Source organism: Vombatus ursinus, unplaced genomic scaffold (assembly GCF_900497805.2).
Source record: "Vombatus ursinus unplaced genomic scaffold, bare-nosed wombat genome assembly UNPS02012319.1, whole genome shotgun sequence".
Lineage (NCBI taxonomy): Eukaryota > Metazoa > Chordata > Mammalia > Diprotodontia > Vombatidae > Vombatus > Vombatus ursinus.
The window spans coordinates 4,043,889-4,066,859 of NW_020952097.1; the positions used below are offsets into that span (position 1 = coordinate 4,043,889).

A 22,971-nucleotide genomic window follows, 5' to 3' on the forward strand; every position below is an offset into this window, starting at 1 on the left:
GGAACCTTATAAAGAGGAGTGGAGGCACTACTCGGGCTTGCAATCTGGGACATGGAGTCAGAACTGCCCCAGAATGAATCCTACTCATCTACTTCTGTTACTGCCACCCTATGGTGTCTCCAGCCATTAGGGAGTAGGGAGAAGGAATGACATCTGATACGAAGAGGGGAAAGATCTGGACCACCTTCTGTTGGCTCACAGGATCATAGGAAAAACAACTCTCTCCATTCAAAAAAAAAATTAAATGAGGAGAGAGTTAATGGAGGTCCAAAGGGTTCAATAACAGCCCAGGAGATACCAGCTGGACCAGTTGTTGGGAATGGACAGAGGGTGGGACTCTGGGTGAGGAAGGAAGCCTTAAAAAAACCAGCCAAGCAGGCTGGCAGGTAGCTTCCCTTGCCTGCATCGCCCGCCTCCCCTCTTCCCAACCTAGGGACTCCTCTCCAAAGAGGGGCCCTTTCCAGTTCCAGATCCTCATCCTATGATAACAACAGACAGTTGAGGCTTAGGTTAACTTTAAAATACGCTGATGTCGCTTTATTTACCAAAGGGGGAGGGAATAGAGCAGGGGGCCACAGTACAAAAGGTTCCCACTTAAGTCTGTCCTAGAACATCACTTAGAACATCGATGAGGAAGGGGGTGGTCACTGCTCCTCCCTACACAGTCTGGGCTCGTCCAGGCCCCCACCCTGGGCTGACATGGTCGCCTGTCCTTGGTCCTGGGAAGGAGGGCCCCAGGTTCAGGCTCATGAAGGCACTTTCATCTTCGGGCTCCCCAAGAAGAACTGAAGGAGACGGTCTACCAGGAGGGCCACACAGAAGTCGAACAGCAGGACCTGAGCAATCACCAGCTTGAACTGGAGGACACGGAGGGAGCATTAGAAGGGGGAGAGAACCCACCTAATTCTACTAGAAACTTCCCTGGGGCCTCTGGGGGAAATACAGTGGAATGAAGGAAACTCCAAGGGTCTGGACTAGAAGACTTTACAAGGTCAGTGTTCACTGGGGGAAACTCCAAAGGACAGAAATGGGACACCAGAGTCAGATGCAGCTTGAATGGAGGTCCTCCTTACCTCCACAGGGATGTCCACAAGCCCAAACTGGCTGTTGAAGTCAGGGGAAGAGCCCAACAGGAGACCAGCAACAGCAGCAGTGGATATGCCGAGGCTCCACAGAAGGGGCTTGTTCTCCCGAAGACTCTCCATGAATGGGGGACCCTGGGGGAGGCCAGGGTCACTCAAGCCCCTTGCCCTAACCTCCTCCTGGGACTCAATGTAGTCAGTGGGGTAAGGTATTGGTGGGAATCTGGGTCTTCCCAGGACTAGTATTATGGGGCTGGATGCATTGGCAGAAATTGGGGGCCCTACAGGGCTGTGATGTCAGTAAGAATCAGGGATCCTCGGGAGTTAGTTCAGTAGGAGAGGCCTCACCTTATAGTTGATGGCAAAAGTGGCCATCTGCATGGCCATAGCCATGATATACACAGTGCTGTTGACCAGGCTCGGCTCAAACTCTTTGTACAAATCCACAAACTCCTCCTTCCTAGAGAAGAAGGGAGGATTAGGACTCCATAGGCATGTAATGGCACAGAAGTCATTACCCTCTAAACCCTGACAGAGCCCTATCAAGTTACTGGAAGGAAAAGAAAGAGGAAGGCACAGGAACTACTCACTTGCCAGGGCTTCGGGCCTGAGCCCCCTTGTATAGATAGATGAGACTTAGAAAGTGCACCAGAAATTGCAGGAGCACGGTGAGGACGGTGTACAGGTTGAAGATGTTGGGCAGTGGTCGCTCTGGTGACAGTGTCTTCAAGGGCTGGGGGTTAGAAAGGTCTCTGCTCATCCTTGCTCTAGAGAGGATGAAGCCCGACAGACCCCACACTCCCAGGGAAAAAAGGGGATGTACCCATTTCCTTCAATTAGAACTCACGTCTTTCAGAAGTCTTCCCTTATTAACCCTTGCCCCTCAGCCCCCTAATGCATTAGAGTCCACAGGATTCAAAAACAAAAACAAACCCCTTTGTGTTTGTCTCTGACCCCCATCCCTTCTGTACAGATTGCAGAGCCTCCAGCCCCTGCAGATCAGGGGATGTCTTCCCTCTGTCTCCCACAATGGTTGTCTGCTTGCCTGCGCTGCCTCTACAAACCTTGGAGCGGGAGATGAAGAGGAAGCAGCCAGCCAGCAGTAGGCCCTGCAGTGTGGCCTGGAAGTCACTGAACTTGACCCCTTCCAGGTACAGGACGCTCTGGCTGTAGGCAAGGATGAGTGCATTCAAGGCAAGGATTTTGAACATCTGTAGTGTGGTCACCAGAGTGCACCGGCCTTGTTTGATGACGTGGCAGACTATGGGAGAGGAAGTAGAGGGGGATAGTTCAGAGTCAGGCTTGGGAACTAGAAAGGAGACAATACTAAAAAAGCTCCCATCCCCAAAGGAGTGAGATTAGAGTGATGACTAGCACAGGGCCTTCAGTAAGTTCTTGGGGGGAGAAGGCAGCAAAGGGTCATCGAGTATTAGGGTCAATCACCAGGAGCAGGCAGGAGTACAGTTGGGCATCAGAATGGGTTAGGGAGAATGAATGGACACAGGACGAGGAGTTGGTCTCTATCAGTAAGGGGAAGTCAGGAAGGGTCCGTATCTGTTAGTGCTGTGTCCCTCGGGGCTTGAATACTCACTGCACTGAATGGATGAGAGCTTAGAGGTGAAGGGGGCTGCTATGCTAGCATCTCCCAGCTTCACAACAGGGGCATGGTCCTCCTCTAGGTCCCTTAGCACCTGGTTGAGACGCTCCTACAGGTATGAAGGGAAACAAACATGCCCAAGTTATAGCTCAGAAGGGCCCGTTTCCTAGAGTTCCTTGGCAATTTCACATACCCGCTGGAGATTCAGTTGCTCCTCCCGTGCAGGCCGATGCTTGACCAGCCTTGAGGGCATCCTCACACTGCTGCTGCTCAGAGAGAGTCTGCCATCACTGGGGCCATCCCTGGGTCTTCGACGCCTCTCAAATATCCGTTCTGGGGCATTGGCCAATAGAGCAACCCCTGAAAGGTACAAGTAGGGCTGGGAAGGAAGGATATGTGCACCCGCCTTCCCTTATAGAAGATATTGGGAGACTCTGGAGAAGAGTGTGAAGTATTTTGGCCATAGGAAGAATGGCCACACAGCTTACAATCACTACCATACACTCCCGAGGAATCCACCATGCCACCTGAACAAATTTCCATCTGTCTCAACGAATATCCCACTTTCCCCCACACCCTTACACTAGAAGCTAGATAGGTAGGCAGATGCATGACTCCCTATTCAGATGGGGGGTCTCACCCACCACCCCTTCCCTTACCCACATCCGCATGCTTCAATGCCCCAACATCATTGGTGCCATCCCCACACATCAGGGTTACGTAGCCAAGCTCCTTTAGGCTAGTGATGACAAACTCCTAGGACAGGAGGGGGAGTGGTCAGCAAGAGGGAAACCTATAATGGTCCCTTCTCCCCAACCCCTGGCCAGGATCCAAGATCACCTTCTGTTTGGGGGAGACTCGGGCAAACACCTGTACGTGGGGAATGAGCTTGAGCAGGTAGTTATGATCATAAGCCTGGAGGTGGGCAAGGCCATCCCCTGTGAGGCACAATGCGTGATTTGAAGTCAACTCCTTTGTGGGGCTCTGGATGAGTGGGAAGACGATGTTGCCATCAATGGACTGCCACTGCCACTCAGAGCCTGTAACACATCAGGAACCATATGGTAAATGTATGTGAATTCTTTCCTTCTTTGGCCTTTGGGATGCTATGATATTGTAGTGACTCTCCTACTCCTTAGCATTTCCTCTCTACCCTCTTTACTGGCTTCCTTTCCTTCAGACCACAAACTATGGGAACCGCACAAGGCAGCTCTCTCCATACTCTCCCTCACTGATCAGATAATCCTCCTGCCTTCAAATTCTACCACTATGCAAATGATTCACATTTCCTTTATTTGGAATTTTTTATTCTGAACTTAACAAATACAAAATGAAATGAGCATTTCACATGCAAAAAAGAACAGAAAAAGAAGACTGTACATGAAACTGAATCTCTGTAACATGCAGCTTGCCTTTCAAGTATATAATTAATTCCCCATATAACTTTTGAAGCTGTCCTGCTCATCTATGTTTCCTTCTGGCTTTCATTCTGTTCTCTTCTGCGCATTAAAAAAAAAAAACTTTAATGACCCACTTTCCTTTTTCTTTTTGGCAGCTCTTGCTAATCTCCTTTCTTCCTTTCATCCCAACCCCCCCTCCCAAAAAAAGAAAAATCCTTATAAATGATTATGCAAAGTCCAGCACAACAAACTCCCTCATTAACCTAATTAAAAAATCTTCTTCTCATTCTACAATCAATATGCTCCGTCATTAGGCTTCTAGAATTTTGGCTGACCATTGTCTTGACCAGAGTTGTTAGGTCTTCCAAAGCTGTTTTTTCTTTACATGTTGTCATCATATAGATGTTCTCCTGGTTTTACTCACCCCACTGCCTGAGTTCACACAAGTCTGGTAGGTTTCTCTGAAACCAGCTCTTTCATCATTTCTTATGTTGCAATTCACATACTGTGCTTTGTTTGGCCATTCCCAATTCATGGACATCCCCTTAGTTTCAAGTTCTTTGCTACAAATAGGCAAGTTCTCATATTTCCAACCAATACCTTTGGACAAAGTCACACAACTGTATAAACTGTGTCCACTACACATTTACATTGACTAATCTCAACCTCATAAGGATTTGTTAACCTTTCCCTTATTGCTTTACTATTTTACTACTGACAGTGACTACTGGAAACCTCTCCTCAAGTCCTCTACTACCATCATCTCCACCATTTTACTGAGAAAAGAGAAGCTGCCTGTTGTGAGCTCATTCTTCTCCCCATTTCAGCAGAAGTCCTGCAAGCCATTTATTTGTGCTCTGGATCCCAACTCCAACTATCCAATTTCCTTCTGGAGTTCACCCTTTCACTCATCCCTTCTTTCTCATTTACTGGAGTCTTTCCTACATCTTACAAACATTCCCAGGTCTCCTTAATCTTAGAAAAAAGGTTTCACTTGACTACCCCCCTCAAGCCATCATGTCATATCTCTTCCCCACACACAAAGCCAAAATGCCTAGAAAAAGCTATTTATGCTTACTGCCTCTTACCCCCATCCCACTCCTCTCTTCCCTCTAATCTGGCTTTTAACTCCATCCCTCAACCTAAAACTTCTCTCCTACAAGGTTTTACTCTATTTGCTATCTGATTGGCCCTTTCTTAGTTCTATCTTTTGTAGCTTTGGACTATCATTCCTCAGGACTACTCCCTCTTCCCTTGACTTTTGGGCACCTTCACTTCTGGTTTTCCTCCTCCCTACCTAACCTTCTCAGCCTCCTTTGCTGGATCATCACCTGCAGCCCGACCCCTAACAATGGGGGTACTCAAAGGCTTGGTCCTGCACATTCTCCTGTCTCCTCCTGGTCACCTCAACAGCTTCCAGGACTTCAATGAACATCTTTATGCAGAAGTCACCTTAATCTACCTATTCTAATCTCTTTTGAATTCCCTCTAATAGTCTGAGCTCCTACAATAGCTTCCTCATTGGTCTCTGTGCTGCTTTCAAATCTCTAATCTTTTCAACCTATTTTTGACAGAGCCATCAAAATCCTTTTCCTAAATCACAGGGTTGACATTGTTCTCCTGCTAAAACATCTTCAGTGGTTATTACCTCTCAACTAAAATACGCACATCTCACCCTGGCATTTAAAGTCTTTCACAGGAAGAGCTTCAGGGAAACCTGGAAAGTTTTATATGAATTGAAGAAGAGTGAGGTAAGAAGAACCAGGAGAACAGTTTATACAATAGCAACATTCCAAAGGGGAGAAAAAAGACCTTGAAAGAACTGAGTTGAAAAAGAAATGAAAGAAGAGGGTCACCTTTTTTAAAGTGCACCAAGAGAAGACCACAAGGAAACACAGACAAGCAGGACAGCTTTGAAGGTTACATGTTGAAATACATACAAGGAAAAGCAAGCAGCATAGAACAGAGATTCACAGCTTTATGTACAATTATCTTTATAAAAAAATGTTACTTTGTGTATGAGAATGCTCATTTTATTTGGTGTTGGCTAAATTCAGAATAAAAAATCATAAAAGAGATTCTTTTACAATCTTCCTCCAAACTTATTTCACTTTATCTCTCTATCATAAAAGTTCTATTACAGCCAAACTGGGCCTACTTCCTATTCCCTCAACTCAGCACCTCCCCTCCTGTATCTCTGCCATTGCCTAGGCTGTCTCCCAAGCTTAGAATGCCCTTCTTCCTTTCCTCTACCTCTGGGAATCAATCGTTGGCTTCCTTTGAGGCCCAGCACAGTCTGTACTGCTTACATGAAGCCTTTTCTAATCATCACTAGGTTAGGGCTTTCTCCGGCCTTGAATTATTTTGCATTTACTTATGTGTGGAACATAAGATCTTTTGAGTGCAGGGATGATTTTGTTTTTGAGTGCCAGTGACTAGTATAGAGAAGGAATTTAATAAATGTCTTTTGGATTAAATATCCCATAGATATTCCAAAAATTCTACATGTCTAAATTTAGGATCATAATCTCCCCCTTTTCTCCAACTCCATACAACTACTCCATTTAAATTTTCCTAGTCCTACCAATGCCACCACTATCATCCCTGCTCTCCCTTTCCTTCATCCTTTATATATTCAATCACAAAATCCTGCTGATGCTACCATGCTAATGCAGGTCTTCATCACTGTGGATTACTGCACTGTCCCATCCCACTAGAGGCAGACCTCTAGTGTCTCCTCCTCATATATCCATATATCTACACAGGTCGCCACACCAAACTCAGAATCACAGACTGTCATACCATAGAGACCACCTAGTTTAACTTCATTTTACAACTGAGTAAACCAATTCCTAAGAAGGTGAACTACTCAATGGCTATCGTCCATTCAGCTCTACTTAACATTCTAACATTTACTAAAGCACCAGCTTTGTGCAAGGCATCATGTATACAAAGACAAAGATAAAATTCTCAGATCTCAAGGAGTTTAGTTCTACAGGAGGATACAAAAGGTACAGAGATAGATAAATACAAAACATACAAAGTCACATCAAGTAACTTTGAGAAAAGCACTAACAGCAAGGGAGAATCAGGAAAAGGCTTGGGTGGCAGGTGTGCTCTGAAGCAAGGGATTCCAATGGCACAGCGGAGTCCTAACAGGCCAGTCTGCCTGAAAGAAGAGTTAGTGAAGGAAAGTAATAGGAAGACTGGCACATGGAGGAGCTGTGCTGTGGAAAGCTTCAAGTGCCAGGTGGAGGAGTTTGTATTTAATCCCAGAAGCAATCCAAGGAGCTACTGCAGATCTGTGAGGAAGAGAATGACATGGTCAGATCTGTGTTTCAGGAATAAGAAGTTTAAAAATTGTGTGGAGGGTGGACTGGAGAGGGGGAAAGACTGGAAACAGGAAGGCTATTTAGGTGGTGAGATGACGGTTTGAAACAGGCAGAGAAGGGAATGGATGTCTGAGAGATGTTGTAGAGGGACACTGGACAAGACCTAGAAACTGATAAGATGTTGGGGAAGGTAGGTTTAGCTAGATGAAAGAGTTAAGGAGGGCTTCAAGGTTGTAAACCTAAGTGATTGGCAGGACAGTACCCAGAACAGAACCAGGAAAGGCTAGAAGAAAATGAAATGAGTTCTACTTTGAACATACTGAGTTTGAAATATCTATGAGACATCCCAATAGACAGGTCCAGCAAGTAGATGATAAGAAAGGGCTGGCATTCAAGAGAAAGATAAGAGTTGAATATACAGATCTGAGTAACCAGCAAAGGGATGATAATTTAACCAATGGGAACTGATGAGATCATCGAGACAGTGTAAACAGATAAAAGGTCTTCCAGACCTCCTGAACAGGATTTCAGGATTCTTTTACCCATGGGCTTTTCAAATTCCATTTGAATTGTCTTAGGAAGGTTCTGAAGATCACCTGTTAGGATAAGATACCAGACTTTGAGGTCCTTTCCAGAACTAAACTGCCAAACACTCAAACTCTACTGCAGAGAGTGCAACTCTGATGGGCTGGCCATGTTGTTTGAATGCAAAGTGTATGCTTGCCAAAAAGACTATTTTATGGAGAAATCACACAGGGCAAGCATTCACATGGTGGTCAGAAGAAGCAATACAAGGACACTCTCAAGGTTTCTCTTAAAACTTTGGAACTGATTGCGTCACATGGGAGACAATGGCACAGGATTGCTCAGCATGGCATGCCCACATCAGAGAAGGTGCTGTCCTCTATGAGCAAAGCAGAAATGCAAAAGCTCAAAGGAAACACAGGACGAACAAATTCAGAGAATCCACCCCAAATGTTCACATGGACTATTTGTGTCCAACCTGTGGTAGAGCATTCCGAGCTTGTGTTGGTCTAACCAGCCACAGTTGGACACAATGAAATGTGACTCTAGCACAATGATGTCATTTTGGTCTTCTTCAAGAACGACGGACAACAACCAACTAACACATGGGCAAATGCCTTGAGGTATTTATAGCTGGATCCTGCAATGACACTTTAAACTCAACCCATCTAAAACAAAGCTAATTGTCTTTTTCCCTAGAAGACCCTTCTAACTTCAACATTTCTCTTGGTGGCACCACAGCTCAGCCAGTCTTCCATGTTCATACCTTTTGGGCCATTCATGCCTCTTCCTTATTCACACATAAAGTATCAGGTTCCACTGAGTCCACTTCTGCAGCATTTCCTGAATCCTTTACCTTCCCTTTATCTCTCTCTAGTACTACTACCCTTCATTGAGGACCAGCCCTCATTTCCACCTTCCTGCAATGCTGCTATACCTTCATAGCCTTTCCCAACTCCACTCAGTCTCTTCTCCAAACCAGATCTTAGTACAACTTCCAGAATAATCTTTCTTAGGCACAGACCTGGCCAGACAACTCCTTGGCTAAAACACCTACAGTGACTTCCTAATGTCTCCCAAGTAAGGTTATTCTAGGTTTTCTACCACCTGCCTCCCCCTGACTTTTTCCATCAGGTGAGAGTCAAAAGACATTTGGGAGAGATGAGAGACAGGGAGATTCAGAACTGGCTGAAATCAAAGAGTCCCACTGCCCATTAATGAGCCCATGTCAACCTGGAAAGAGGTCTCTGGTGGAACATCTCAGGCCTTGGCCTTGGGCAATTTCAAATTTTATCAATGATTTGACCATGAAACTAGGAAGGGTAGCTAACACAGCTCTGACTGAAAGGATTTAAACAGCTTGGTGACTAGCCAAATTCAATAAAGCAAAATTTAACAAGGATTTATAAATTTGCATGGATTGAAAAATTAATTTCATTAAGTATGAGATAGTGGAGAATGTTTAGGTATGTGAAAAGAACTTGGAAGTCTTAGGAGACCACAAGCAGGATGAGTCAGTCAGTGTTACTTGGCAGTCAAAAAAGCAAAAGCTTGATGTGATCTTGGGCTTCATTATTTAGCGGAACAGAGCCAAAGTGAGTGAGCTAATAACCCGGCTTCAATGTACCATGGTCAAACATGCTTTGAATTCTGGGTGCCACAATTTAGGAAGGACACTTACATGCTGGAACACCTCTAGGAGAAGGCAACAAGGACAGTGAGGGGATTAGAAGTCACCCCATGAAAGGACTGGAGGGAAATGGGGAGGGTAGTTAAGCATGGAGAAGAGAAAAGTTGGGAGGTGGGGTTAGAGAGAAGCCATGTTTAAGTATTTGAAGGACTACCATGAGGAAGTATTACCACTTATTCAGTGTGGCCATAGATGGCAAAGCCAGGAACAATGATGTACGTTAGCCACAGAGACAGATTTCTATTTCATAAAAGGAAAAATTTTCCTCAAAATTGGAGTTGTCCATAAGTGGAACAGATGATGGTGGTGAGCTTTTCCCTCACCAGAGATCTGCAAGCAGAGGATGAACAGAGAATTCAGAGGATTTTCATTCAGGTACAATTGGACTTGATGTTTTCTAAGGTCCCTTCCAAATCATAATCTGTGACTTATATTCTTCTTCATCAGGCAGGAGGTTTCAAATCAAACCAGGGCAGCTCCCTTCTTCCTGAAACACACTGTGGTCCCACCTCAGTGTGTTTTCTCAGGTTCTTCCCTCAGCCTGAAATATCTTCTTTCTCTTTGCATGCCTAATTCTGACTTCTCCTTTGCAGCCCCACTCAAAAGCCACCTCTGATGTAAAAGTCTTCCTGGCACTTGCCTGATTGGTAATAACCTTCCTCTTTGTATTTCACACATCACTTTTTTTTTTAAACCCTTTCAAAGCACAAATCCCATCTGATTTGTGGTGGTATTTTTTCTTCCTCCTAGACTACAAGCTTCTCAAGGATACGTACAACATATCTTCTTAGCAAATAGTAAAGGTTTAAGAAATACTTGTGATTATTCTGAGACGACCTCAGGCCAGTGGTATCTCCCTTTTCTGAGTTAGTCCAGAACTGTACACTTATCTCAATACAAACTACACCTATGTCGACTCCTAACTGAATCACGTGTGAGTCTCATTTCTCTAGCCAGAGACCTTGGCTTTTGCACAACTTAGATGACCCTAAGGAGATTCAATAACCATGTGTTGAACTAAAAGAACTGATGAGGGTGGCCAGTCAATCGTCAGTCAATATCTGGTAAACAAGCACGACCTACTCAGAGTTTATGTGACCGTGCAGGAGGCCCCTGCAAACTCACACCCCCATAGACGTGGAAGCCTGCTATGGTCCTTGCTCCACTTCCCTGACCACCCTGCTTCCTACTACCAGGGGTCAACAGGGGACCTCCTGTCACCTGCACAGAATCCAAAACTTACCTTTCTGGGAGGGGGCCTGCAAGATTAATGTGTGCTCCTTCTCAATGAAATGCAGCTCCTGGGCCACGTGACAGGCTGTAAGCGGGTTATCACCTGTGATCATGACCACCTGGAAGGACAGGGGAGTATCCAGGATGAGCTATGAGAAGGGACAAACAGCTGGTAGCATAATGGGTACAGTGTAGGGCTGGAGTCACAGGGACCTGAGTTCAAATCCAACCTGACAACTTATTGCCTGGGTAACCCTGGGCCAGTCCCTTCACCTCTGCCTGCAAAGCCAGAAGGTTGGATTCCATGGCCTCTAGAGTCCCATCCAACTCTAATTCTATGATCCTATGAAGCATGAGTAGGGGCAGACAGGGAGCAGGGGTAAGGGTCTCAACAAGGGAGGAAGGAACCATACCCTGTGCGACGCATTTTGGATCTCCCGAATCACAGCTTTGGAGTCAGCTTTGAGCGGACAGGAGACTACAATGAAACCCACAAATTTCAGGTGGCATTCAAGAGTTTCACGTTTAACCTCTCGAACCTTGGAAGAAGTCAGAAAGGGTAGGTCAGCTGAAGTGCTGGAGAGAGAGCAGAGCTACACACCAAGGCCACTGTCAAGAACTACTACTCTGTGTCATGAGAAAGAGGGAAGGTCAGATACCTGCTGATGAGTGAGATGGCCCAGTTCCTTATATCCCAGAGCGAGGATACGGGCCCCTTCCCTGGAAATCTCAGTATGAATGCTTTGATAGTCCCTTGGGCACTGAGAAAACTAGAGGAGAAAGAAAAATTGCATTATAAACTGACCAACCCAGCCACAGAGGTCTCTGGCCATCCCACTACTGTGGCCAGTAGTCCCCAAGGTGTGCTTCAGGACAATAGGAACCCATGTAGCGCCTGAGCCTCTCTTGTCTCAGATACATGGTCAGCCTTGTGGGAAAGCACCAGGGTGGTGCTCACCATGGGATGCAGGGTCTCAGGGGCCCCCTTCACTGCAGCGATGTAACACAGGTCGGCGGACCCCATCTTCTCGTAGGAGGCCAGCACGGACATTCGCTTCAGGGCACTGGCAAAATGAAAGCGCTGGTGAATTTTCAGTCCCTGAGTTTTAATACTTCTGGGGAAAACTTTCTCATCTGGAAACAAATAAGCAGGAGTCCTGAGGGGTTTCACTCATTAGGCAGCGAGGATACCATCCCTCCACCCCAAATCCACTCTGCTCACATCCCACTGCCTCCCAGCACTGCTACTCTGGTGTCCAATGAGGTAGCTCTGAGCCAAACTAAACCTCCACCCCTTTACCCATGGCATGGATATAAGTTCTAATCCAAACAGGAGAACTCATTCTCTTGTGCTCACTCCCAAGGCAGTCCTCTGAGTGATTACTCACCTTTGGTAAGAGTCCACTCCACAGCTGTCAGCATGGCTTTCTCTAGAGGATCTCCTACCAAGGAGCCATCATCCAGTAGCACTAGGGAGTGGCATGTGGCCAGGGCCCGGTGTGTTTCTACAGGAATATTGGACACTGGCGTCACCTCCTTCCCATCTCTGCAACGATGGGAAACAGCCAGCCAGGTTACAGTGTAGAGACAGGGCTGCAAGTGTCTCTCCCAACCTCCCACCCAAACAGTAAAAGGGATGGCTATGCATCCAATATCTCAGTCTGCCTCCTCAGTCTTGAGGAAAGCCTTGAACAACAGGAGAGGGATCTGAGTAAAGTGGAAAAGTTGAACAAGCTCCCTACCGAGGCTGAAATGCCATTCTAGAGACTGGACTATTCAGGGGTAAACCTCCACCACAGGGACTAGAATCTACCCTAGGTGCCCTTGACTTCCATGTTACTATCTACACCTAAGGGCCAAATCCTGGGTCAGGCAAAATTCCTGAGAATACTTAAAGAGTGCTTTCTATCCTCCCTAGGGCACAGATCAGCCTCCCCTGGTCACTCACTTGAGTCCAGCCACGCCCCGCACCACAAGGCTGTCACTGGTCAGGGTGCCTGTCTTGTCAAAGCAGCACACTTGGACTTTCCCAGCAAAGGGGATCCGGAACGGCTCTGTGCAATACATGTCTGCAAGAAACAAGCTGGAGTGAAGGCCTCTGGGGCTGTCTCCATGGCTGGCTAACCTCTTCCCACCCACCCAGGCCACTCACAGAGTTTGGCCAATGCAATGAGAGAGGTGTTGACTGCCAGAGACAGCTCAATGGGAAGCTCTGGGGGCACAACTGAGGTCAGGATCAGAGTGCATTCCAGAAACAGCTTGTATCGGTTCCTGCTGGGGTCCTTAGTGCCTGCATAGGAGACAGATAATGTGGGCTGCATAATCAGGGTCAGGGTCAAAGCAAGAACATGATCGAGGCCTGGCCAAACCTTGAGGCCCAGGGAACAAGACAGTTTACCTTCAATCCAAACATATGCTGCTGCTGCAACTGCAAAGACAAGTAGGAAGAGGATGAAGATAAAGGTCTCTAGGTTGTTAGCAGTCACCCTCTTCACTCCAAAAAGGATTGTGCGAAGCAGTTTGCCCTGGCAGAGGCAGAATAAAGATTCTTTAATTGAAGTAGTGGAGATGGAAAACCTTGCTCTTTTTCAGATACAGGATGGGGCAGTCATTTTTCTGTATTGGGGCCTCAAAGACTAATCAAATACTAAACCCTAAACCAAGGGCAGAAGGTAATGAAGATATTTCATAACAATAATAGGGAAAACATGTCAATCGACCTGATGGTATGATTAGAAGACATGAAGGACTCCCTCCTCCCCCTTCCAGAACCTACTGCTATATCACATTCCTACCCACCCCACCAAATGACTGTTACCTGTGATGTATTGAAGCCAGTCCTCAGAACATAGGCCACACAACCATTGTCAACTGCTGCAGGAGAAAACCAGGTAATTTAAAGGTTGTGTGATCTCTACAGGAAGGAGGAACCCCCTCTGATCTGCATAGCCTGTATTTACCCAGTGCCTTTACCAACTGTCACATACTTTCTATATATTACATTATCACTTAGATGGTGAGAAAAATACAAGCTACAATGAGGAGTAGGAAAAAACCAATGTTTGATTATCCTTATATAGCTCTGTGGAGGAACAGACATGTTGGTAATTCAAAGATCACCTCATTATTGCTCATGTACACACACCTAAACCCATGCTTCACAGATTTTGAGTCACAGACCAAAACTGGTGAAAGTCAGACCCAAGCTGGAGGCAGGTGGAAACCACATCAGTCAAAAGCCATTTTCACCGGAGGGGGGGAGAAGAAATGCCTGACCAGGTAGGTCATCCAATGTGGAAGGTAGAGAGAAACCTACGTTTCAGCCCTGTGGTGGCTTTCTGGGGAGCAATATGCTGCACAACCTTGGTGCCCCCAAAGATAACATGGAGGCGTGAATCAGCTTGTACATCCAGCATACGGTCTGGGTCCAGGTCCTCAATCGGTTCCTGCAATGAGATCACCAGTGATCTTTAGGACTTGTCTCCCAGATCCCCACATCCTACCTGGACTTCCATTTCTCTTGCCTCACCTTCATCTGGGGTACTGACTCCCCAGTAAGCATGGCCTCATCCACAATGCAGCGGCCCCGCAGCAGTAGCACATCACAGGGGACTAGGTTCTCATGGGGGGAGCGACCTATTGGGGAAGAAGAGGGATGCTATCACTGGGAGACAGAGCCCACCTGATTCATGACTCCCCTAGCACCATACACAAAGAAGAAGCCTGAAGAAGGCCCAGCTTTCCCTAGGACAGGGCTGAGGGTAACATATCTCAGGATAACCAAGGGCAGTCAGAACATCTGGGTTCTATTTCTGAGCCCACCACCAGGTCAACGCGCCACCGTCTAAAAGTCTCTTCCTCTAAGTCTTAATCCGCCCCCTGCCACCCTGTATAGAAAAGGAGACAACTGGACTAGATCATCTCTCAGGTCCCTTTCATTTCTAAATATCCATGATTGTCAGCAGTAGAGAGGGGAGGAGGAAGAGGCTGTATCTGGGAACTTGGAACCCTTTGCACCCAGAATGTTACCGATGGAGACGACGTCTCCAGGTATGATCTCATCACTGGAAATTGGTCTCCACTTTCGGCTCCGATAAACCTGCCAGAATGAGGTAGGACGGTGCTGAATAAGCAGCAACCAACAGTTCCAATCTTGTCCCAAGTCTAGTCATACCCAACAAGATTGCCAACCCCTCCCCCTGAGCTTTGCCCAGAGAAATTCCTGGGCAAGCTAGCTGTCCTTAAAGCTAAGCAAGTCCAGCCCAGCCTATACCATACCTGGATCATGTATGGCTTATTGCCCATTTTTCGAATCTCTGACATATTCCTCATCTGCTGCTGTACCAGGGATGCCTCAAAGGCAACCAACATGGAGAGGGTGAAGACACTGTAGTACCAGTACTCATCAAGGCACCACAGCCCCACACAAAACACCTGGGGAGGACCAGAAGACACAGCATGAAATTAGGCCTAGACCTGATTTTGTCTTATTTGCAAAAATTATGGCAGGAGGAGGGACCTTGACCCCTGGGAAGGTAGGGCAAGGGATTCAGGAGGTGGGGAGATGGGGAGAATAGTCGGCCTACTTATTCCTCAAGCTGAGGTGCCTGTCATTAAACATTCCATGAGTCAACTAACAAAGTTTCACTTTTTCCCCCAAGTGAAACAACAGAGAAAATATAAGCTTCAGTAGAATGTAAGCTCCTTGAGGGCAGAAACTGTTTTTTATTTTGTCTTTAGATCCCCAGTGCTTACCACGGTGCCCTGTACATAGTAGGTGCTTAATAAATGCTTGTTGGATTGGAGTGGAGAGGAGAGGGCATGCACAGCAGCCCTAGCACCAGGGGCTGAACCTCAGAGACAACAGAGGTACCTTTACCTGAAACACAAAGAAGGGGGCTGTGGCTCTCTCTTTAAACAGCTCCGAGAACTCAGGCACCACCATCTCCGCCCTGAAAAGGAGACCAGCCCCCCCAACCCCACCAGGAGATATCAGGCTTCTGAAGGGTGACAGGGCAGCCCCCCAAAATCAGATGAAAATCCCCACTTCAACAACAACTGCCCCACCTGCAGACAATCTTGTGGGATATGTCTCTCCAGCTTCTAGCTCAGACTGAGGGTTAGGAAAGGCAAGTAGCAATCTGCCCCTAGAGTCACTAAGGCAGAACAGACATGGCAACACTGCTGCTCTCCCTGTGCTGTTCATTTTATTATTATTCCCAACACACACTTATTGAAGCCTATCTTTTGCAGAGCACCATGCTGGGCACTGGGGATAGCGGTGGAAGACAGGGGCCCTGCCCTCAAGGAGCTCAGTCAGGTTGCTGAGATGAGTTTCAACGGTGAAGAGAAGCAGAGGGCACAATGTGCCAAGAGTACAGAATGTTGGGGATTTCAGAGGAGAAAGGGATCAAGGAAAGACAGAGTGGTCAGAAAATCTCCATGAATAAGCTGGTTTTTGAGCTGGGTCCTGAAGGAGGAAAAGACTTAAGAGAAACACTGAGGAAATAAAACATTCCAATCATGGCAGATAGTTATAAGCAAGGGCAGGAAATATGAGCAATGCTCATATAAATGCTTCATCTAAAGATGAAGGTTTGTATGGGAGAGCAGGAGTAGACAAAGGTCAGACTGTAGGAGCTTCATACACAAGGCCAAGGAGTTCAGATATCTCATAGGCTATGGAGGGCCAACAAAAGTTTCTGAGCAGGAGGATGGCACTGTAGCATATATGAAACCTAGAGGCTATGTATGGCAAATGGTAGGACTTCAAACATGTCACCCTAACTTTCTGTGCTTTGGAAAGATTAGTCTGACAGTGCACAGGGTGAAATGGAAAGGGAACCATCAGGAATAAGGGAGTCCTGCCAATAATCAATCTGGAGCAGTTGAAGGCAGAGACTTGATGGACTCCTAAAAAGAAGAATATTAACCCAATTCAAGGGTAGAGATTAGCTTGGTACCAAGGAATTCTAGGGGCTAACTCATAGTATGTAGGAAAAGTATGAAGTCCCTGACAGGAAAGATGACTTTTCCAAGGTGAGCAGACAACTCACTTGTTGGTACCATATCTCTTTTCAGCTGCTCGGATTTCTGCATCTTCCTGAAAGCCCCTGGCATTCTGGTAGCAGGAAAAGGGGCTTCCCACAGGAAATGCCACTGGAAGGAACTTCTTTTTCTCCCCTCTGTCATAGGAGTATTTGATCTTCTGAAATTCAAAGGACAGCACCTCCTGCCCGCCTTCTCCCTGGAGGAACAGGCCTGGGTTACTGTGTATGTGGTGGAGGGGAAACTGGAGGCTAAAGGTCCTATACAGGGATGCTGCCAGGCAACAAGGATATGGCTCCAGAAATCCTATTGAGTCTATGATGCTTACCTCATCCCGATGCAAAGCTACAAGCTCAGCTGATCCGTTGTTGGGAGTTGGAACCACCTTCACCAGGGATGCTTTGCAGGGATCATATTCCTGTAAGTCACAGTAAAACTTAAGTCCCAGGTAAGAGATCTGAGGCATAAAGTTGAGTCCTATCTTGTCAAGTGCTAGATAAAGAAATATACCAATTTAAAACCAAATGAAAAAGATGAAAGACCTGTCCTAGCTTTTTAGCTCTACCCCTCCCCCACATTCTTGTGCCGTAGTCCCAGGCAACTCTAGGACTGAAAGATCTTGTCTATTGCTCCTTCTGGCGGCAACCTTTCTCCCCTACCTTGTTTCTCAGCTCTAGAACTTTCCCCTTTAGGGGACATACACCCTTGGTCTGAAAACAAGGAATATAAAATTCCTTAAGACTGGTTTCTGGGTGAGCATTTCCTTTTTTCATCCTAATGCCTTAAGGAGTAGAGATAAAGTCTCCCAAGAGGCCAGTGAGTATTCATGACTAATGCCACATACGCCTGCCCCAAGACACCTGAGACATCCATGAGGCAGAACAGGTGTGTGGATGCCAAGAGTAAAGTTACTGGAGACCAGCTACAAACACACACGTGCACAGTACCTTGTCTCACAACAGCTCTGACACGGGGAGGAAGACTAATTAAACTAGGATTAGAAGTGGCAGCACTGCCAGAGCCCTGGCCCTGGGCCAGGAAGGTCTCCCTCACCCAGCTCTCCCCATGCCACAACCCTAGCCACACATCTGAAATGCAAGGGGTGACGTGCCCCCACGGCAGGCCAGAGGAAGGTGAAAGCCCTTGCTGAGATCACGAAGATGCCGAGCCAGGTGGGCCCGGGGATGCGGGCTGAGGGAGGCTACACACAACACGTGGAGGCTCGAGGGAGACCGGGACTGCCGGTGTGAGCAGAGTTCCAGCAGCACGGCAGGCAGAGCGGGCAGGGAAGGACGTGGCCCAGGGGAAGGCGGGGAAAGACGTGGCCTTGGGGGAGGCGCTTGGCCTTCCCACCCCGCTCCCTTCTCGCCAAAGTCCACCCTACTCTGCCCCCTCCCCACGCCCGGACGCGCGCGCCCTTACCGGAGCACAAGTGAGCGCGCAGTGCGCGTGCACGGACCAGTGGCCGGAGAGAACAGTGAGCGCGTGCGCGAGCCCGATGGCTGCCAGGGTGAGCAGAGCCGCCTCCGGGACCTCTGTCCAGCCGCCCGTCCAGCCCCAGCAGCCGGCGGCCGCGGCACCCAGCCAGGCCGGGTAGAGGAGCCCCACGAAGGGCAGCACCGTGAGGCGGCGCAGGCGGGTCAGGCGCCGGTACGGCCACACTGCGGCCACCAGCTCGTCCCCGCCCGCCACTAGTGCAGGCCCTGCGGGCAGCAGAAGCGGCCGCGCAGCCGGCGGCCCCCGACACGAGCCGCTACCGCCATCCAAGCCCGCCGCCGCCGCCATCTTCCTCAGCTCGGCACTCGCTTCCGGGAACAGACGCCGGCTCACTTCCGGTATCCCCCTTCCGCTATTCCTGCACGCTGCCATCACCGGCCGTGACCGGAAGGGGAGGAATCAGGGCCTTTCCAGCACCTGCCGCGGCAACGACATGTGAGTAGCGGGAGCCTCGTCCGGCCTCCCGAGCCCAGGAACCCCCCCCCCCGGGGGCCCCCCCCCCCCCCCCCCCCCCCCCAGGCCCCCCCCCCCCCGGGGCCCTCCCTCCCCTCCTCGCCACTCTTTTGCTTACGGAGACCAGGGGAATGATAGATACGCTCGCGCTATCTGGGCCTCGTGGAACCTCCCTAGGCCTCACCTTCGTCCCCCCCCCCACGCCCCGCCCTCTGGGCGGCACCGTCTCCACTTCCTTCACTTCCCTCCTGCAGGCAGGCGGCCCTGGAAGTGACCGCGCGCTACTGCAGCAGGGAGCTGGAGCAGTATGGCCAGTGCGTGGCTGCCAAGCCGCAGTCGTGGCAGCGGGACTGCTACCACCTGAAGATGAGCATCGCCCAGTGCACCTCTTCCCAGTGAGTCTGAGCGGGGCAGACGGGAGGGAAGCGGAGCTGCGGCTGCCCAGAGGAAGGGGCCAGGACTGTGGTTCTTGACTTGTAGCCTTCTCTCCCCTTCCCCCACCCTCCGTCCAGCCCTATCATTCGTCAGATCCGTCAGGAATGTGCCGAACCTTTTGAAGCCTTTGAGCTGTGTCTCCGACAGAATGAAGCTGCCGTGGGCAACTGCTCCGAGCACGTTCGGCGATTCCTGCAGTGTGCCGAACGGGTGCAGCCGCCGGCAGAGGTGGGCAGCAGGAACTCCGGGAGGGACAGGTCTGCGGTCCCGGCCCCTGCCACCAAGCCTTGAGATACGTCTTGGGAGGGAAGGACAGATAAGTGACCAGCGTCCTTTTCCTCCACAGCCAGACTCTCTCCAGGCGCAGTGAGCATTTATTTTTCTTGGGCCATGGAAGCATTGAGCATATGTGAACATGGGATTTTCTCTGGAGAGCCGTTGGAAGGGCCTTAGTCACTGATGGCTGACCTGAAGGTGTTGAGCCCACACCTCACCAACCAAATAAAGACACATTAGTTAAGAGCCCTAGGTTCAAAAGCTTCTCCTCTACCTTGGCCTGAGGGTAGTGAACTTCTCTGCTCTAGGGTAAAGGCATAAGAAAGGACAAACAGGTCTTGTTTTTTAATTTATAAATGTTTTCTTTGGAAAGTCTAAATGGAAAGATTCCTCAACATGAAGAGAGTTATTGGACCTAGGAACAACCTGGGCCAGAGGGCACTCAGATCAAGAGCATAAGAGTGTCAGGGTCACTTCTGATTCACCACCTCATGTTCCTAAAGTTGGAAACTGAACAGGATCGGGAATATCTTTACGCTCTTCCTCTCCTGTTCCCTCCCCCTCAGAGCATATAGTAGGGTGAGGTAAAATGGGGAAAGTAAAGCAAAGTTCAGAGGTACAACAGTACAACACAGAAATTGGATTTGGAGTTAGAGCAACGGTGTTCATTCCCTCCTCTGCTACTTACTACTGTATCAGGGACAAAGTGAGAATTTCTAAAACTTTGGTAATTACATTTCATACTAAAGGACTCAGTATGAGATTTAGAGTACTATTTTATTGGGGGTCAGTATCTAAATTAAAATACATGCTAGAATGAAGACATAGAAGTAGATCTGGAAGAAAACTCAAAGGCCAGTTAGTCTAACTCATTTACAGACTGAAGCTAGGGGAGATTAATCAGTTTCACAGAATTTGAGTTGGATCTTTGCTGTTATATAGTCTACTAACCCATATTCTAGATAATCAGCGCTTTCTCATACCCAGCAAATGGTCATACTGCTACTGCTTGAAGATCTACCAGGAGAAACCCACCTTCTCTCCGAGCAGCCCATTTTACCTTTCAGTGCCTCTAATTGTTAGGCAAAGGTCACACAAATAATGTTAAGTGGCAGAGCCCAGATATGCATGTGAATGCAGTGTTTGAGAATTTCAGTCTTTTCATTTCACCACACCATACCACAATCAAAGCCATTCTTTTAGTTCCCCCAGACTCCACATTGGTCATTCCTATCACTTCAACAAATAGCTTTATTCACTCCACTCTGCCATAGGACCTGTCTTTTGCCCCACTTTCCCTTTCCTGCTTAAATCTAACATTTTCCCTGCTTCAGAAAGTTCTCCTAAGCTAAACTCATCCAATTCTGCTTAATGTCATTTGTCCCTTTTCCCTGCTTATGAACAGTTGTCCTTATTTCCCTGTCTTCAGGCTCAGTCATAAGAGAGTGCTGAGGTGAGTCATTATCATTTCTATAGGTGAAGAGTGACAAGTTACATGGAGACTGGTACTAGAATTGTCCTAAAATTTTAACATTTTTATTCACACTCTGAAAAAGAGTATACACAAAGAAATTTCCTAGTAGGCATATGGCACTTGGATCATCTTCCCACTAAGGATCTCAAAGAATTGGCTCTTTGGAGATGGTGCTGGTTTTGGATGGTTTTCCTTAGGACAACAAACGTAGGATCACTGAAAGGAGTCAGAGGCAGCATGATATAGAAGAGAAATAGGCTAGGACATAAGAGACCTGACTTCTAGCCCCAACTCTTATATTAACTTGCTGTGTAATCTTGGACGAGTCAGTTAAATTCTCTGAGAAACGATTCCAGGGTCCCTTCTGGCTGTAATAGTATAATAGGGATTTTTGTGACTGTTATTAATCCAAGTTAATTACATTACTACCCCCACCCCTAGCTTGTTGATGTCAGAATATGGGTTTTGAGGGTCTTAAGACAAATGTGGTCTTAGCAAAGAGATAAAGGCAAACTTACCCTCTAGACTGCTCCCTCCCCCACAATTTGTCCATAGTATGTGAGAAAGGCCACTAGAGTCTTGCAATAGTGTGACCTCGGGCAAACCCTGTTTTGCCTTTTGGCTCCAGTTTCCTGCTCTCTGAAACAGACCAAATTTAGAGGATTTTTTTTTTAGGGTTAACTTAAACAGAAAAGCCTTGGGGTTAGAGCAGAGAAAACCAAACAGTCATATATCAACTATAACAATCTCCCCCTCAATCTTGCCACACTTTTTTGGGGGGGAGGGGGAAATGATTCTATAGGACTCCTGAATGTCTGGGCTCCCAATAATTCCTGTCTTCGAAGCAAAACAGCCTTTAGTGTTTAAGTCCATGATTGCCACTCAAACCTTACAACTTCTCATCTTCTATCCTTTACTAAATGTAAAAGCAGTCTCATAAGTTTATGCTTCCCAAACCTGTGTAAGGAAGAGCCTAACCAATGAGCCACCCTAGGTCCCTACCTGTGAGGGGTTGTCCGATGTTGGCTACAAGCCACATGGTGAAGTGGGGTAGGGACAAGATATTAGGAAGTAACCGGACCGAAGCAGGGGGCTGTGCCACGCAGGAGTTAGACGGCAGGGAGCAATCTTCCTTTGTTACGTCCTCTCCTTTGGTGCAGCGCTAACCCCAGAAGTCTCCTTCCGGTATCTGGACCTATGCCCAATCACTGAAGGCAGGCTGAGGAGGAGGAGGAGTTAGTAAAGTTTATAAGGGGCAGTAGGAGCCGGGGCTCTCTCTTGCTCTCCTGCTTGGTTTGCTGTGATGGTCTCTGAATAAAGTCTGAGTGCTTGCACCTCCCGATCGGCTCCTCTCTTATGTTTATCTGGGTAGGCTCCGAAGGTTGGTAAGTATGACCCTGACAGCCTGCCCCTGTTAGGAGGAGAGTGCACGGCGCGGCCGGCACAAGTGGCGCCCAACGTGGGGCAGGAGGAAATAGGTCAGGGGCTCCGCTGATCAGCTGGCCTGGTCGTGGGAAGAGAGACAAGACCCGTAGCCAACAGGGTGAGGGAAGGAAGATGGGACAGACGTTTGTTAAGGTCCCGGATCGGGAGGCGCTAGGAAAAGAAAAGCCGGGGTAGAGATAGATCTGAAAACTGCGAGGGCATTCGTGGATACAATCCAGCAATGCTGCCCCTGGATACAGTATAACGGCCTTGACCTAACTAGATGGGAAACAGTTGGTAATCAGATGGCCTCCTACGAGGGAACAAATCCGGGGACCATTCCGGAAAGACACCATCTGATTTACCAAGTGATTCACAGCACTCTGAAAGGCGCGAGTCGCAATCCCTTGCGAGTTGAGATTGGAGCTCAAACAGAAAGGCCGAGGGGGGAAGAACGTTACAAAACTACTCAGACTAGCTGCACCTTTAAGATGGGCGGAGCAG

The 22,971-nt window shown here is 47.9% G+C and overlaps 2 protein-coding genes across 3 annotated transcripts; one reads left to right on the plus strand and one right to left on the minus strand.

Annotated features, from left to right (window-relative positions):
* Window positions 1-510: 510 nt before the first annotated feature.
* Window positions 511-18,791, minus strand: ATP13A1 (ATPase 13A1). Its single transcript, XM_027857694.1, has 26 exons — window positions 18,330-18,791; window positions 17,236-17,325; window positions 16,916-17,106; window positions 15,739-15,811; window positions 15,138-15,293; window positions 14,889-14,958; window positions 14,389-14,495; window positions 14,176-14,305; window positions 13,678-13,733; window positions 13,258-13,384; window positions 13,012-13,149; window positions 12,808-12,928; window positions 12,248-12,405; window positions 11,818-11,993; window positions 11,519-11,629; window positions 11,273-11,398; window positions 10,870-10,978; window positions 3,520-3,719; window positions 3,339-3,435; window positions 2,873-3,039; window positions 2,674-2,788; window positions 2,147-2,343; window positions 1,673-1,815; window positions 1,431-1,542; window positions 1,074-1,217; window positions 511-857 (listed from the first exon to the last, which is right to left on the minus strand). The coding sequence occupies exons 1-26, from the start codon at window positions 18,774-18,776 to the stop codon at window positions 747-749; spliced, it is 3,672 nt and encodes a 1,223-aa protein (XP_027713495.1). The 5' UTR covers window positions 18,777-18,791; the 3' UTR covers window positions 511-746.
* Window positions 18,759-22,381, plus strand: CHCHD5 (coiled-coil-helix-coiled-coil-helix domain containing 5). Of its 2 annotated transcripts, XM_027857697.1 has the most exons (4): window positions 18,759-18,839; window positions 19,112-19,252; window positions 19,370-19,520; window positions 19,639-22,381. In XM_027857697.1, coding segments are annotated over exons 1-4 (318 nt in total). In that variant the 5' UTR covers window positions 18,759-18,837; the 3' UTR covers window positions 19,663-22,381. The 2 variants fall into 2 exon arrangements, with proteins under 2 accessions (XP_027713498.1, XP_027713497.1); XM_027857696.1 differs by having other exon boundaries at window positions 19,370-22,381.
* The last annotated feature ends 590 nt before the right edge of the window (window positions 22,382-22,971 follow it).

Excerpts from the sequence above, each read along its gene's own strand:
- ATP13A1 (XM_027857694.1), bottom strand. The coding sequence starts at position 18,776 with ATGGCAGCGTGCAGGAATAGCGGAAGGGGGATACCGGAAGTGAGCCGG. Across the intron at positions 11,399-11,518 it reads GCCATCTCACTCATCAGCAG|GTTCGAGAGGTTAAACGTGA; the intron begins GTATCTGACCTT and ends ACTTCTTCCAAG. Across the intron at positions 3,040-3,338 it reads ATTGAAGCATGCGGATGTGG|GGGTTGCTCTATTGGCCAAT; the intron begins GTAAGGGAAGGG and ends TGTACCTTTCAG.
- CHCHD5 (XM_027857696.1), top strand. Across the intron at positions 19,253-19,369 it reads GCCCAGTGCACCTCTTCCCA|CCCTATCATTCGTCAGATCC; the intron begins GTGAGTCTGAGC and ends CCCTCCGTCCAG.